Consider the following 16,132-nt stretch of genomic DNA (forward strand, 5'->3'; position numbering starts at 1 on the left):
ATGGTAGATTTTGTTTTTGTATGAATTGTAATTGAAACTCCCTTTTTAGAGTTCTGATAATACTCCTGAAAAAAGTGTACTCCTCCAAATATTGATTAGGACAGAGGATTGAAATTCTAGAATGAGTCATAGGCTCATCAATTCCCAGATTTTCAAGATGAAAATCTAGAGAGAAAAAACATTCGAAGAAATGAAGACACGTGCAGGTATTCCTTCTCGAGAAAAGAAAATCAATTTCCTGTAGGCAAGGGTTTATAATCATTGCAATATGGCTCTCTGATGTGCCGCATTTTATAGTGTAATTACCACCAAGATTGCTCACCGTTATGGGCATGTTTTCCTCCTGTTTGGATAATCATTTTCATTTTCTCAAGCTTGTAAATTTTCTGGGTAACTTTAAATTTAACTAATTTTATATATTTGGAATTGCCATAAAAAGCCAGTTCTTGTGATTTAAATATTTTTATTAAAACTTACTCTTTTCTTAAAGTTACTGTTGACCTGCTATTAGCACGCGCCACTCCTTTTGACTGCTATTGTTATTAGTATTGTTGTTTAGATTAAGACACATTGATGATTGTTTGTATCTCCTTAAGTGAAAGATTTCAGCCTTGCTACTGTCCTGAAAGAAATTGGAATAAAACTTTCTCATGCAAAAGTTACTATTATATCGCTATTCAAAATAAAGTGTACATAATTCAAACAAAAAAGCAGAATAAATTTTAATGACTTAAAACAATGTTATGATCATTTTGAAGTTAGGCTATAGTATCATATGATATACTAATGCTTAAACCTATTCACTTATTCTCATATAGTTAAGCAATTTTTCGATATAAGTCTTAAAAATCATGCATTTCTATTCATTGGAGACCAGCAAATAAATAATTTAAAATGTCATTTTTTTATGGTTTCAACTTTGCTTTAAACAGGATAACACTAATGGAAGGTTAGGTCGCAGCGGAAGTATTGTAAATCATAAAGATACGCAAAAATGCTTTCCTTAGCACGCCCTCTTATTCCTGGCATCGTTTGTACAGCAGGCGCTAATGGATACTAATTACTTTCAAAGATTGTACTTTGTCATGTTTTTATGGCGTAGTTAATTAAAATGACGTTAAATTTAAGCAGTATCAAACAGTTCGTGGTAACGAACTGTAGTAAGGAGCGACCCGGCTCAATAGTAACCAAAACTCTAAAAAATGGAATTTTTATGCCAATAGTTACATCAAAAGAATCACATTTTAATGCTGATTTTAAATATATAATTTTCATCAAAATTAGTCTTACCCATCAAAAGTTACGACCCTGAGAAGATTTGCCCCTTTTTATAAAATAGGGAGAAATACCCCATAAACGTCATACGATCTTAACGAAAATCACACCATCAGATTCAGCGTATCAGAGAACCTTACTGTAGAAGTTTCAAGCCCCTATCTACAAAAATGTGGAATTTAGCATTTTTTGCCGGAAGACAAATCACGGATGCGTGTTTATTTGTTTTTTTTTTTTGTTTTTTTTTTGTTTTTTTTCCCATGGGTCATCGTATCGACTCAGTGGTCCTAGAATGTCGCAAAAGGGCTCATTCTAACGGAAATTATAAGTTCTAGTGCCCTTTTTAAGTGACCAAAAAAATTGGAGGGCACCTAGGCCCCCCTCCCACGCTCATTTTTCCCCCAAAGTCACCGAATCAAAATTCTGAGATAGCCATTTTATTCACCATAGTCGAATAACCTAATAACTATGTCGTTGGGGACGACTTACTCCCCCACAGTCGCCATGGGAGGGGCTGCAAGTTACAAACTTTGACCTGTGTTTACATATAGTAATGGTTACTGAGAAGTGTAAAGACGTTTTCTGGGAGATTTTTTTGGTTTGGGGGGAGAGTTGAAGGGTGGTTACGTGGGAGGATCTTTCAATGGAGGAACGTTTTATTGGGGAGGAGACTTTCAATGGAGGGGACGCAGGATTTTCAAGCATTATTTAAAATAAAAACAATGAAAAAATAAATATAAAAATTTTTTTCTACTGAAAGTGAGGAGCAGCATTAAAACTTAAAACGAAAAGAAATTATTACGCATATGAGGGGTTTACCTCCTCGTAATACCTCGCTCTTTACGCTAAAGTATTTTTAGTAATTTCAACTATTTATTCTACGGCCTTTGTGATTCAGGGGTAATTCTTAAGGAATTGGGACAAAATTTAAGCTTTAGTGTAAAGAGCGAGGTATCGACGAGGGGTGAGCCCCCTCATATACGCAATAAAAGCATACGAATATAGAAGTTCGCTAAGTAAGTTAATTCGTAAGTTATGTATATTTTTTACTTATGAAAACGTTCGTAAAAAATTAAAAGTTATAGTTGCCTTTTTAAGTAATCAAAAAATCGGAGGGCAACTAGACCTCCTCTCTCGCTCCTTTTTTTCAAAATCTTACGATTAAAGCTATGAAAAAGCCATTTAGCCCCCCCCCCCAAAAAAATGCAAATTTTGTTTTAATTATTTATGCGTGGAGAGCCAAGATAAAAAAAAATGCATTAATTAAAAAACGTCCAGAAATTATTTGATTGGAAATTGCTCTATTATAGGGTCAAAAGTGGTTTGAGGGGAATCAGTCAACCTTCCATACTTGTATTGGCTGCTCGGCCTACACGTAAATCTAGTCAAATTAGATCCAATTCATGATATAGTTATTTTGTTCTGAAACGTTGAAAGGTTCAATTAGCATGCCTCTGGCGTCAAAACAACTCCACTGCTCTAGGGGGGGGGGGCATTGACCCTAAATAAGTAATTTTACCATTGTTCACAGCACTGTTAGAGAACGTTCGCTAGGGCCAAGATTCTAAGAGTCTAATAAGAGCATTATCTGGAAACATTATTGGTAGTCGACACGGGTAGATACGAGAAATCAAAAGGCTCTAGGTGCACCCGAATTTTCAAACTATCTGCAACGTCTCGTGAGTAGCTTTGGGGATTCAGATGAAACTTCCAGGCAGTGTATATATAAAGGGAAGGGCAAAGTATATTTCAAATTTCAACCTGGGGAGGGAAAGAAGTTGATAAAAAACTCTATGTGTATCCAGGTCATCGAAATAGCATATCGACATTATATTGGCAGCGGTCTGGGGGATGAGGTTGAAACTTTCAAGCACTGTTGGGGAGAACGAGACAAGAGGCCGGAGCCAAGAGATTTCAAAACTTTTTGGGAGGGAGGTAGGCTTCCCCCCTTCCCCAAAACATAAGATTGAAGGCATCTAAACTATTTTTGTCTCTCATCCATCAAATATTTTTTGCAGTAAAAATGCATTTTCTCAATCCACCTAAACGTTTTTTCACTGTGATATTCAATGGGTAAATCAGACAAGGTAAATCAAAAGACGTTATGTTTTGCGAGGTGAAAAAAAAACAGTGTAAATATAATATCCTGGGGAAAACTGTAGAGATAAAGCTAAAAAATATCATAGAATGTTTAGCGGTTGTGTAAACCTCAAATCTTGGTGGATTGATTAGAAATTTGTGAAGAATATTAGGATACCATGTGAATCTCAAATTTTGACTCCAGAAGGGTCGAATGTATATAAAAATAAACTATGTATGTGGGCCATCAAAATGACATATATGGGACATCTTGGGAAAGATAGATGAGCCTTGAGCTAAAACTTTTGTAGTGTCACAGAGGAAGAATACAAGGGGCTTTCTTGCTTTTTTAGTGGGAGTAGATGTGGAGCAAGGGAATTTTATTTCCAATCTACCAAAGAAACATAGTATTAATGGCCCAAGTTAAACGCCAAATCTACATACGGTGAAGTAGTGAAGTAAATCAAAAGAAAGCACATTCACCGAGACTATCAAAATAACGTATGTTTAATATCCTAGAAACTGCTAGAACAATCGAGCTAAGACTTTCGGAGGATATGAGGCCTCAAAACTTCATGACCGGAGAAAGCGATAATGGTGCAAATTATTTTGTCTCCTTTTCGTTCGTACGAAAAATGACCAATGGTCATTCTTGAAAGTTTAAAACTTATATCCCTAAGCTAGTGGGTAAAAGAAACTTTTGCTTGCAGAAAACTATTTTTTTTTAAATAACTGTTTCACTCAGAAGTAGGCTCAAAGCTCTTATTCCGATAATCTAAGATCCTTGATACCTCTTATTCAACCCAGTTACCCTACTTTGAATTCCTTTGATTATTCCGTACCAAAATACTAAAAGATTTGGGATGCACAGATATTGAGCCTTAAATTTTTTCTCTCCAATTAGCTTTAAAAGGATGCTCATAAGTTTCTTGGATAGATGGACCCTGCATAGAAGATATATATTTGAAATTAATTTTCGCTGCCTGTAAGAAGTTACAGCCAGTCCCAAGCCTGAATAAAGGAGGAGGGTTTGGCGGTGGCCTAGCAGCCTGCCCCTAGAAAAAAGTTATGCTACAGAAACATCCAAAGTGAGCCAAAGTTTTTTTCCCAATTTGTGTGATATGATTGCCCAACGTGATACCGACGATGGACCATCCCCGGACACCCCTACGACGACGACCTTGGACCGCCCCCGGACACGCTTTTGAAACCCAATTGTCCTATTAAACTCGGTTTCTGGAATGTAAGAACCATGACCCAACTATCAAAAACTGAACAGGTTCTGAAAGAAATGGATAATTATGGCTTGGATATTCTAGCCCTCTCTGAGGTCCGTTGGACTGGAGCAGGAAGACAGAACCTGAATATGGGGTATACTATCCTGCACAGTGGCCTTGAGAAAAATCAAGAAGCAGGTGTAGCCATAATCCTCTCCAAACCAGCCTCAAAAGCGCTGACGAAATGGACCCCCATTAACGAAAGGATCATCACAGCCCGATTCACTGGTAACAACGCAAAACTAACCCTAGTAGCGAGCTATGCACCGACTAACGACGCAGATGACGTGACGAAGGACAGCTTTTACAACACCCTTCAAGCTGTGGCAAAAGACATTCCTAGTCATGACTTAATCTGCTTCGCCGGTGACTTCAACGCCAAAGTGGGGAATGATAAGTCTTACTGCCCAGAGGTCCTGGGAAGCGAAGGACTCGGCGAAATAAACGAGAACGGAACGCTACTAGTGGACTTTGCACTGACAAATGACCTAATAATTGGGGGTACTATGTTTGCACACAAAACAATCCACAAATATTCCTGGAACTCCCCAGACGGGAGAACGCACAACCAAATCGACCACCTTCTGATAAATAGAAAATGGAAGCCTAGTCTACAAGATGTGAGAGCCTTTAGAGGAGCTGACGTGGCATCCGATCACGCCCTAATGATAGCAAGGATATCATTGAAGTTAAAGGCTGCACCGAAGACCAGTCCCAAGACAAACCCCGCCTTCGACTCCGCAAAGCTTTCCACTCCGGTAATACGAACTGTGTTTGCCCTTACACTCTCTAACATGTTCAAAGCCCTCGCCCTAGATGATGACACTGACGCCAGCCTGGAGTCGACCTGGAACACCATCAAGGAGGTTTACAGCCAAACGGCTGCTGCTACGGTTGGGTATGTCAAGAGGCCCAAAGACCAATGGCTATCCGAGAGGACATGGAACCTGATTGGTGACCGACGCAACCTAAAACAGCAGCTTCTTAATGGTGGTGAATACAACGACACAGTCCTAAAGAATCAACTGTACATAGATCTGGATAAACTAGTCAAAAGAAGTGCAAGGGGGGGCAAGCGCAACCTTCTGGAGGAAAAAGCTGCCATGGCGGAGGAAGCGGCAAAACGAGGTGACTCCAGAGCCGTATACAAGATTACTAACGAAATCGTGGGGAAAAGCCGAAACGTAAACGGACCAGTCAAGGATGCGAGTGGCAAAACTGTTACAGACCCATCGGAAATCGCCGAAGTATGGGCCTCGCATTTCGAAAAGGTTCTGAACAGACCCCACCCTCTGGATCCGCCTGACATCCCCGTAACCCCCTGTTTGAACCTCCAAATCAGCACCGAAGAACCGTCTGATCTAGAAATCAGTCAAGCAGCCTGCAAGCTGAAAAATGGTAGAGCTGCAGGTACAGACAGGATATCAGTTGAGATGATAAAAGCATCACTTAGCATATGTATGACTGTGTGGCTGACACTCTTTGCTAGCATTTGGAAGTCTGAGAAAGTACCTGATGATTGGACAAAAAGTACGCTCATCAAACTTTTTAAGAAAGGTGACGCTACAAAATGTGACAACTGGAGGGGCATTAGTCTCATTTCGACTCCGGGTAAACTCTTCGCACAGATTATTCTCCGGCGCATTCAGACAGCCCTTGATAGTCACTTGCGTGAGGAACAGCATGGCTTCCGGCCGTCCCCTTCCTGCACTGACCTCATCTATGTGCTACGAATGATGATCGAGGAGTCCAATGAATGGAGACAAAAATGTACCTGATTTTCGTGAACTTCGAAAAAGCGTTCGACTCCATCGACCGAGACTCGCTTTGGAAAATACTGCGGTACTATGGAATCCCCGAAAAATAGTGTCTCTAATTGTTGCATTGTATGAAAACACAGAATGTTGTGTTCGAGCCCAAGATGGGAACACTATATATTTCCGTATCATGTCCGGCGTAAAACAGGGTTGTGTCCTTTCTCCGTTACTCTTTGTCCTCGTTATTGATTACGTACTTCATGATTGTACAGGATTTGGCATCCAAATTGGAGAAGCCAAAAAGCTAGCCAACCTGGATTTTGCTGACGATATTGCCTTGATGGAGAGGAACAAGGCCAAAATCCAGGATCTTCTTAATACTATCCGTGAAAATGCTAGCCGACTTGGACTCAAGATCAACACGGAGAAGACAAAGAGTATGGCAACAACAGATTCCCCTCTGGACATGAAATGCAGAGGTTCAACCATCGAGCAGGTCGTGGAGTTCAGGTACCTCGGCAATACTGTGGAGAATTCAGGATCAAGTGAGCGAGAAGTGCAGCAGAGGATTGGGCAAGCCACAGGAGCTTTTAACCTACTAAAGCCAGTATGGCGATCAAAAAAGTATTCCCTGAAGCTGAAATTGAGGCTATTTAACAGCAACATCCTTTCTGGACTTCTCTACATCAGTGAGTGCTGGAAGTTGAATCAGCAACAAGAAAGACGGATCATAGCCTTCGAAAACAATTGCCTTCGGAGGATCCTGAACATCGACTGGAGGGATTAAGTCACAAACCAGATAGTCCGCTCTATCTCAGGCCAGCCCAGGGTCACAGACGTCATCCGGCAACGTAGATGGCGTTACCTTGGGCACGTGATCCGTATGAAGGAAGACAGGATCCCTAGGCAGATCCTAGAGTGGCAACCCCAGGGAACTCCCAGGAGAGGTCGACCCAGGAACACGCTGCGTCGCACCTACCAACGGGATTTGTTTAACATCCACACGACGATCCAGCCCCAGTGGAAAGATGTTTGGGCAGCGGCGCACATGCGGGATGACTGGCGGCTCTTCGTGGATGCCCTGGGTGCCTCTGGTGGCACAGGAGGATCTAAGGTCTAAGGTAAGGCAATGGTTTGTGATACCCCAAAAGTGGCCAGAATTTTGTAAGTCTCTGATAGGTTTGTAGTTTAAGAGGCATGTAGACAGGGTCAGTTAAACCTTACTGAAAACAATATTTTGAAGACATGCTCTATTCATATCTGACAGCTGAAACCCGGTTTTTTCCCCGGGTTGCTTAGGCTCACATGGCATTGAGATAAAAACAAAAAAACATCAAAGACAAAAAAAATATTTCCTAATGACAATGAACATCAAAGCTATTCGATAAACTTATTGTATCGAATCGTAATGCCCAAAATTAGTCAAATTTGTTTTCCTCCGATCAGCTACCATTTTCTTAGACATGTATACTAAATAATTAAACCTAAACGAAAAAAACTATACTTAAAACTAGAGTGGCCAGAATCGATTCTTGAAGCCATAAATATGTACCAAACATTATTTTTCTCCAATCGATATGATAATTTCATTGTAAGTAGACCAGACCATAGAGAACTTGCCGAGAATAATGAATTTTTGAAATTTTAGTACATTTTTAGCGCAGAAAACTGAAATTTTTTTTTCAAGCTATTCTGCTTTAAAGTTTCAGGATTTCTATTCATCCCAAATATAGCTTCTGGGATAAGGGAACCCTAATGGAATCTGGGTTGCTTCTGGAAAAAAAAAACCTTAAGGGATTCTAGTTGAATGGATTTGTTACGTCTTTTTTAGATAATGAAACAGATTTATTTTCAATAAATGAAAGTTTTTTTAGTTCAAAATTTCTTTTCAATCACAGAATATAATATAAAGTTTCTTTTCATGAAATAGTAGATTAAATTAAGCATATATTTACGGATGTCAACAGGATGGGGATTAGGATGCCTTCAGCCATGTAAAGGACTAAAAATTACACAGATTTTCAGTTTAGATTACTAATGATACTCTTTTCTAAGCACCCATAATTTTATTGCTAAGGCTTTTAATAAATTCCATTACGCTAAACTAATATTGATCGAAAAACTTTGACTGAATAATCAATTTATATCAAAACTTTTATTGCAATCCATCATTTTGATATTAAGGCAGAAAAACTGAAATAAAACTTTCAAATTTTCCCAATGTTAACCAGAAGTAAAAGGATTTTAATTATAAACAGAAAAAATAAGTTTCAGAAAATATTTGGGAAAAAGGAAGTTCTTTAAGGAAAACTACAGCCTTAAAGTACAAAACCTAAAAGGATTTTAGATATACCCTTAGATAATTATTACATAAAAAAAACTAGTTTTTTTTAACTGAAAGTAAGGAGCAACATTAAAACTTAAAACGAACAGAAATTACTCCGTATTTGTGATGGGTTGTCCCCTACGCAATCCCTCGCTCTTTACGCTAAAGCTTCTAACTGTTTTAAAAGCAGAATTGTGGCAAATAGTCAAACTTTAGCGTAAAGAGCGAGGGATTGCGGAGGGGACAACCCATTTCATATACAGAGTAATTTCTGTTCGTTTTAAGTTTTAATGTTGCTTTTTACTTTCAGTTAAAAAAAACTAGTTTTTTATGTAATTTCTGAACGTTTTTGAATTAATGCAAGTTTGATTTTGGCTCTTCACACATAAACTATTAAAATGAAATTTGCATATTAATTCCTTTTTTGGCTAAATGGCTTTCTCTTAGTATTGATCAGACAATTTTGAATAATAAGGGATGGGGAAGGAGGCCTAGTTGCCATGTAATTTTTCAGTTACATAAAAAGGCAACTATAAATTTTAATTTTTAACGAATTTTTTTATTAGTAAAAAATATACGTAACTTAAGAATTAACTTACGTAACAAACTTTTATATTCTTATATTCTGAAAAATTTCTGAAAAATTAAAAAATGAAGTATTTTTAACTTACGAACGGGTGATCGGATCTCAATGAAACTTGATATTTGGAAGGATTTTCTTGATAAGAAAAGGATATCGTGTCTAAGAGCTCTTATTATAAATTCCGACCAGATCTGGTGACATGGGGGTGGAGAAGTTGGGAGGGGGAAACCTAAAACTTGGAAAACAGTTAGAGTGGTGGGATCGGGATGAAGCTTGGTGGGAAAAATAAGAACAAGTCTTAGATACATGATTGACATAATCGGAACGGATCCGCTCTCTTTGGGGTAGTTGGGAGGGGGGGGGGGTAATTCTGAAAATTTAAAAAAAGAGGTATTTTTAACTTACGAACAGGTGATTGGATCTCAATGAAATTTGATACTTAGAAGGATATCGTGTCTCAGAGCTCTTATTTTAAATCCCGACTGGATCTGGTGACTTTTGGAGGGGGGGGAGGGGGGTGTAGAGAGGGGGAACCTAAAACTTGGAACATACTTAGAGCGGAGGGATCGGGATGACACTCGGTGGGAAAAATAAGCACAAGTCCTAGATACATGACTGACATAACCGAAATGGATCCGCTTTCTTTGGGGATAGTTGGGAGGGGGGGGGGGGGGTAATTCTGAAAATTTAAAAAAAGAGGTATTTTTAACTTACGAACGGGCGATTGGATCTCAATGAAATTTGATATATAGAAGGATATCTTGTCTCAGAGCTCATATTTTAAATCCCGACCAGATCTGGTGACATTCGGGGGGGGGGATATGGGAGGGGAAACCTAAAACTTGGAAAACACTTAGAGTGGAGGGATCGGAATGAAACTTGGTGGGAAAAATAAGCACAAATCCTAGATATGTGATTGAAATAACCGGAATGGATTCGCTCTCTTTGGGGTAGTTGGGGGGGGGGGGTAATTTTGAAAAATTAGAAAAATGAGGTATTTTTAACTTACGAACGGGTGATCGGATCTCAATAAAATTTGATATTTAGAAGGATATCGTGTCTCAGAGCTCTTTTTTTAAATCCCAACTGGATCTGGTGACATTGGGGGGGGGAGTTGGGAGGGGGAAACCTAAAACTTGGAAAACACTTAAAGTCGAGGGATCAGGATGAGACTTGGTGGGAAAAATAAGCACAAGTCCTAGATACATGACTGACATAACCGGAACGGATCCGCTCTCTTTGGGGTAGTTGGGGGGGGGGGGTTAATTCTGAAAAATTAAAAAAAGAGGTATCGTTAACTTACGAACAGGTGATGGGATCTCAATAAAATTTGATATTTAGATGGACATCGTGCGTCAAAGCTTTTATTTTAAGTTTCGACTGGATGTGGTGACATTGGGGGGAGTTTGGGGTGGAAGGACCTAAAATGATGGAAAATGCTTAGGTTGGAGGGATCACGATGAAAATCGTGATCTGGTTGGGAAATCTGGTAGAAGTCTTAGATACGTGATTTTCATAATTGGAATGGATCTGCTCCATTGGAGGAGGGGGGTTAATTCTGAAAAATTAGAAAAAATGACGTATTTTCAACTTACGAAGGAGTGATCGGAACTTAATGAAATTTCATATTTAGAAGTACCTCGTAACTCGTATCTCTTATTTTAAATCTCTACCAGATCTAGCGTCATTGGGGGGGGGCAGTTGGGGGGTACAGGGAATCTTTGAAAATACTTAGAGCGGTGAAATCAGGATGAAACCGGATGGGAAGATTAAAAACCTGTCTAAGATACGTGACTGACATAACCGGACCGGATCTGCTCTCTTTGGTGGAGTTGGGGGGGGGTAATTTTGAAAATTTATGTATTTGTAACTTACGAAAGGGTGACCAGATCTTAATGAAGTTTGATAGTTAGAAGGATCTTGGGCTTTAAAGCTCTAATTAAAAATTCCGACCAGATACTGTGACATTGGGGGGATTGGAGGGGGAAACTGGAATTCTTGGAAAACGTGAAAATTGGGGAATTTTTATCTTACGAATAGGTGATCGGACCTTAATGAAACTTCCTATTTGGAAGGAATTCATGTCTCAGAGCTCTTATTTTAAGTTCCGACCAGATTTTTTGACATTGGGGGGAGTTGGAGGGGGAAATCTTGGCAAACACTTTGAGTGGAGGAATTGGGATGAAGCTTGGTGGATAGAAAAAACAAATGTTCTTGATATGTGATTCACGGAACCGTACTGGATTCACTCTCTTTTGGGGAGTTAGGGGGAGGGGTTCAGTGATTTGGCGAGTTTGGTGCTTCTGGACGTGCTAGTACGATAAAATATTTGTAGGCGTGTCAGGGAGCTGCACAAATTGACTTTGTAAAGTCTTTTTCCCAGATTCGACCATCTGGGGGGCTAAAGGAAGAGGAAAAATTAGAAGAAATTAGTTATTTATAACATATAATTGGGTGATTGGATCTTAATGAATTTTGATATTTAGAAGGACATCGTGACTCAGAGCTTTTTTTTTAAATCCTGACCGGCATAAATTTTCTTATTTTCCTTTCAAATCAACCTATTGATTCATAGAATTTTGTTACAGCTCATACCATATGATCTCTTGGCTTTTAGCTCTTCATGCCTCGTCACAAGTGCCATATTAGCTCTTAGCTCTTTTTTTCCGTTGGCCAACTTTCTAACGTCACCACTTAGAAAGGAGCAAAGGATAAGCTCCAATTTCCTTAGCAATGAGAGAACTTCTAAGGTTTATTAGGCAAATTTGATAACATTTCTCTACCGCAATCCAAAGTCCGAAAAACTGAATGATGAACTCAGCTGAAATCGCGAACAGAAATGGGTAGAAACAATAGAAGGCAGCATTTTCGGACCCGTGGGAAAATGCCACAATTTTGCTTCTGCAAATTTTTCTATTTATCACTCAAAGAAGATATATTGGTTGTGGGGTCGGGTAACTGCCGCACATACTTAACACTTATAGATTTTAGTCCATCTTCAATTTGAAAGTGGTGCCTGCCTGCTAGAACGGAGCTTTCCTCTCGAAAGTAGAAAAATGGTTTGATGAAACAAAATCTTGGCTGCAAAACTTCAGATACTCCTCTCTGACCTAGGCTATATAATACCACTTCACTTAGCACACCATAGGCTCTTGCTCGTGGACAAGCAGAAACCCTCCTTTTTGGCCCCAGGAAAGAGTTCTGCGGAGCTTTTCAAAATGCAATGTCATATTCATCTATCTTGCCTGAGGTCCACACTTTCCACACTTTGCCTGAGGTCTTGCAACACAATTATGAGGTGTTCGAAATGTTTTGCAGCATTGAGGCAGAAATTGCAATAATAACACGACGTTCGAAAAATTAAAAAAACCACACATCTAAATTCTTTTAATATCCTTTAGCGTTCCAAAATTTCTCAATATTTAATAGAGGATATGAACGATATGAAAGATAATACGCCCCTTGGACTCTTTATGTAATACATCACAGATCTGGCTCTTTACTAAGTTGCGGTAGATGCTACAACCTTGACAAAATTGCAGATCTATAGAAGAAAGTGTGAAATAAAACCTATATTTAAAGCCCCTTAAAAAAAAATGTTGCTGACCTCTTTCTAAGTATCTTCGCCTAAATTAGAAAAGGATCCTTTTCTATGTTTTATTGTTTACTATCTGTTGATGTGGCGCTTCGCGCCACACCAACACCTAGTTTGTGGGGGCGCTTTGCCCTTCCAAGCCCCCCACGCGCGTAATAGACATTCTGGCCGATTCTGGCCCTTAAAACTTCCCTCCCCTTGGAAAATTTTCTCATGGAGCCCTGCAGATAATTCCCCCTCCCCAAAAAATATTTGTACACATCCCAATAACAAATACTATACGCAGACAATGGACGAATTTCATAACTTACAACCAATTCTCCAGAGGCTGTGGTGTGTCATGTCATTCCCAGAGGTTATTGACTATTTTAACTATGCTGAAAAAATGGCTATTTCAAAAATTTTGATTGGATGGCTTTTGGGAAAAGGGGTGTAAGAGAAGAACTAGCTCCCCTCCACTTTTATCGATCAGTTAAAAAAGGCCCTAGAGCCCTTAATTTTCGTTCCAATGAGCCCTCTCACGACGTTTTAGGACCATTGTTTCGATATACTTACCCTCAGGAAAAACCCAAAAAATAAATAAATAAACTAGCATCCACGAACTTTCTTCTGGCAAAAACAAAATTGCAAAATTTCACTTTTTTGCTGATGAGAGCCTGACACCTTTAAAGTAGGGTTCTCTGATGCGCTGAATCTGATGATTCAATTTCCAATAAGATTCGTTGATTTCTTTGGGATGATCCTTCTTTTTTTTCGAAAACTATTGAAATTTTCTCAGGCTCGTAGCTTTTGACGGACAACGCTAAACTTAATGAGTTTCACATATTTAGAAAACAATTAAAGCCTATTCTTTTGAAGCATCAATTGTTATCAAAATTTCAATTCTTAGAGTTTTGGTTACTGTTTGTCGAGTCGCTCCTTACTTGAGGTTCATTACCACAAATTATCTTATTCTCTTACAAACATCTGAACTGAAAATTTTATTGTTGAAAGATACACGTTTTGTTTTGCTCAACCATTTTGCTTCAAGCTTTTTTACTAGAGCATTTTTCAAACGAAAGTATGAGGTGAAAAAAAAAAAAATCCAATTTAACTGAAAAGAGGGCTGGGGTGCATATGCAGGATAATTTTTGTTTGCTTTCTTTACCTGATGTAACCCTTTCTTTCATTTAAAAATCTGTTTTTCATATTTAATTTCTTTTCGTTTCTAACGTAGCATTCAGACAAATCCTAAATATGAAAGGGATACCACTCCCATCAACTGTTTGCTCTTTACTATCTGAAAAAAAAAATCTGCAAGGCTTTCGTTCCTCAGAGCATAACATTACTGAATGCATTAGTTGTCTTTTTTGAATCGCATTACACTGATAAAAATTTCTTAGCTAGAATGTTCTTAATTATCTTTTTGTCTATAAAATAGCGTGAGGTTTCCACTTTCGTTGCAGAAAAAACTGACAAATAAAACAGAGTACTCATAATAGTTTACGTATAGCGTAACTGGGTACACTGTTGCCTTCTTCACAGGCGGTTGAATCACTCCAAAGCTGAGAAAGAAGCGCCCCAAAATCTTGTTTTGACGCTGGATAAAAAAAAAAAGCATCACTGCTCATAGACAAACCGGAAATTTTCGTTTCTTAATTATATTTTAAGTTGCGAACAACAACTTAGAATTTTCTGACAAGATAATTTTCCACAGAAAAACTATGGAGATTATGGAGACCCCCCTACTTTTATTGAGGTAAAATTATATTTTACTTTACTGAAAGGATGCGTTTGTCTGTTGTTTGATTTAACAACTTCACCATATCAGAAGGAAAAATCGATTTTAAGAGTGATTAAGTAAATAAACAAGTTTTTTTTTAAGCTGAAAGTAAAAAGCGACATTAAAACTTAAAAGAAATGGAAATTATTCCATATATGAAAGGGGTTATCCCATCCTCTACTCCCCGCACTTTACGCTAAAATTTGACTCTTTTTCACAACTCTTCCTTATAAATCAATAAATACTTTAGCGTAAAGAGCGGTGCGTTTAGGAGGGGACAGTCCTTTTCATATACGGAATAATTTATATTCGTTTTGACTTTAATGGTCCTCCTTACTTTCACTTAAAAAAACTTGCTGTTCAGTAAAATTTCTGAAAATTTTTGACTTAACAAAGGTTTTGAAATTGGCTCACCGCACACGAATAATTGAAACAAATTTGGCATATTGATTTCACTGTTTTTAAACTAATAATAACCTTATAATAACCTAAATTTTGTTTTTTGCTTCAGTTGTTTAAAAATGACTCCTGAATCATAAAGGCTATTTAAGTAGAATAACAACCTTTTCTAAAAGTTCAAAAGAAAATTAGCGTAAGAGGCAGCTACTAAGGCGAGGCAACCCATCTCATATACGTAATATTTTCTGTTCCTTTTCAATTTTAATGTTGCTTTTTGCTTTCAGTTGAAAAAAACTTCTTTTTATTTAACTACTGATCGTTTTTCAAATGAGTTCGGGAAATCAAAAATCCACTCCATTGAAAATTCCTTTCCCCTACGAGAAATTTCTCCATGGAAAGTTTCTCCCAGGTAACTTAAATTAGCGATATTTGCGGAACTAATTTTATATTGCATAGTGATAGAACGGTCAAAGAGGTCGCAACTATTTTTAATGAAAATAAGAGTCAAAAATTAAGCAATTCTCAAATGACGAAAATGAATGAAAGAAAAGATCCTTAAAAGATATACTTGATAATTTATGTTCGTTTTAATGTTACTCCTTACTTTCAGTAGGAGAAAATTGTTTTTTTTTTATTATTTAATAACAACCACAAGCCGAAGACATACGCTATCTTTGATTTATTATCACATTAAAATCATATATATTTAGCTGCTTAAGGTAAAATTAAGTGATGAGGTTCAAATACACAAACAAAATACACAAACAAGTTATTGCTTATATCGGACATTATTTTGCAAAATTCGAACTTTAGCGTAAAGCGCGAGGCATTGATGAGGTTGTGAACTTCCTCAAAATACGCAACATGGGGGGTTTACCCCCTCGTCAATACCTCGCTCTTTACGCTAAAGTTCGAATTTTGTTCCAATTCTTTAAGAATGACCACTGAATCACAAAGGCCGTTTTATTAGAATAAAGAGCTCTTTTGAAATTATTAAAATACTTTAGCGTAAACAGGGAAGTATTGACGAAGGGATGAACCCCTCCACATACGTAATAATTTCTGTTCGTTTTAAGTTT

At 38.0% G+C, this 16,132-nt stretch overlaps 1 protein-coding gene across 1 annotated transcript; it reads left to right on the forward strand.

Moving 5' to 3' along the window:
- The first annotated feature begins 4,606 nt into the window (after positions 1-4,606).
- LOC136038388 (uncharacterized) lies at positions 4,607-6,409 on the forward strand. Its single transcript, XM_065721459.1, has one exon. It carries the CDS (start codon positions 4,607-4,609, stop codon positions 6,407-6,409), a length of 1,803 nt encoding a protein of 600 aa, XP_065577531.1.
- Positions 6,410-16,132: the final 9,723 nt, after the last annotated feature.

The sequence above is a fragment of the Artemia franciscana genome, chromosome 18 (assembly GCF_032884065.1).
Source record: "Artemia franciscana chromosome 18, ASM3288406v1, whole genome shotgun sequence".
In the NCBI taxonomy this organism is placed as follows: domain Eukaryota; kingdom Metazoa; phylum Arthropoda; class Branchiopoda; order Anostraca; family Artemiidae; genus Artemia; species Artemia franciscana.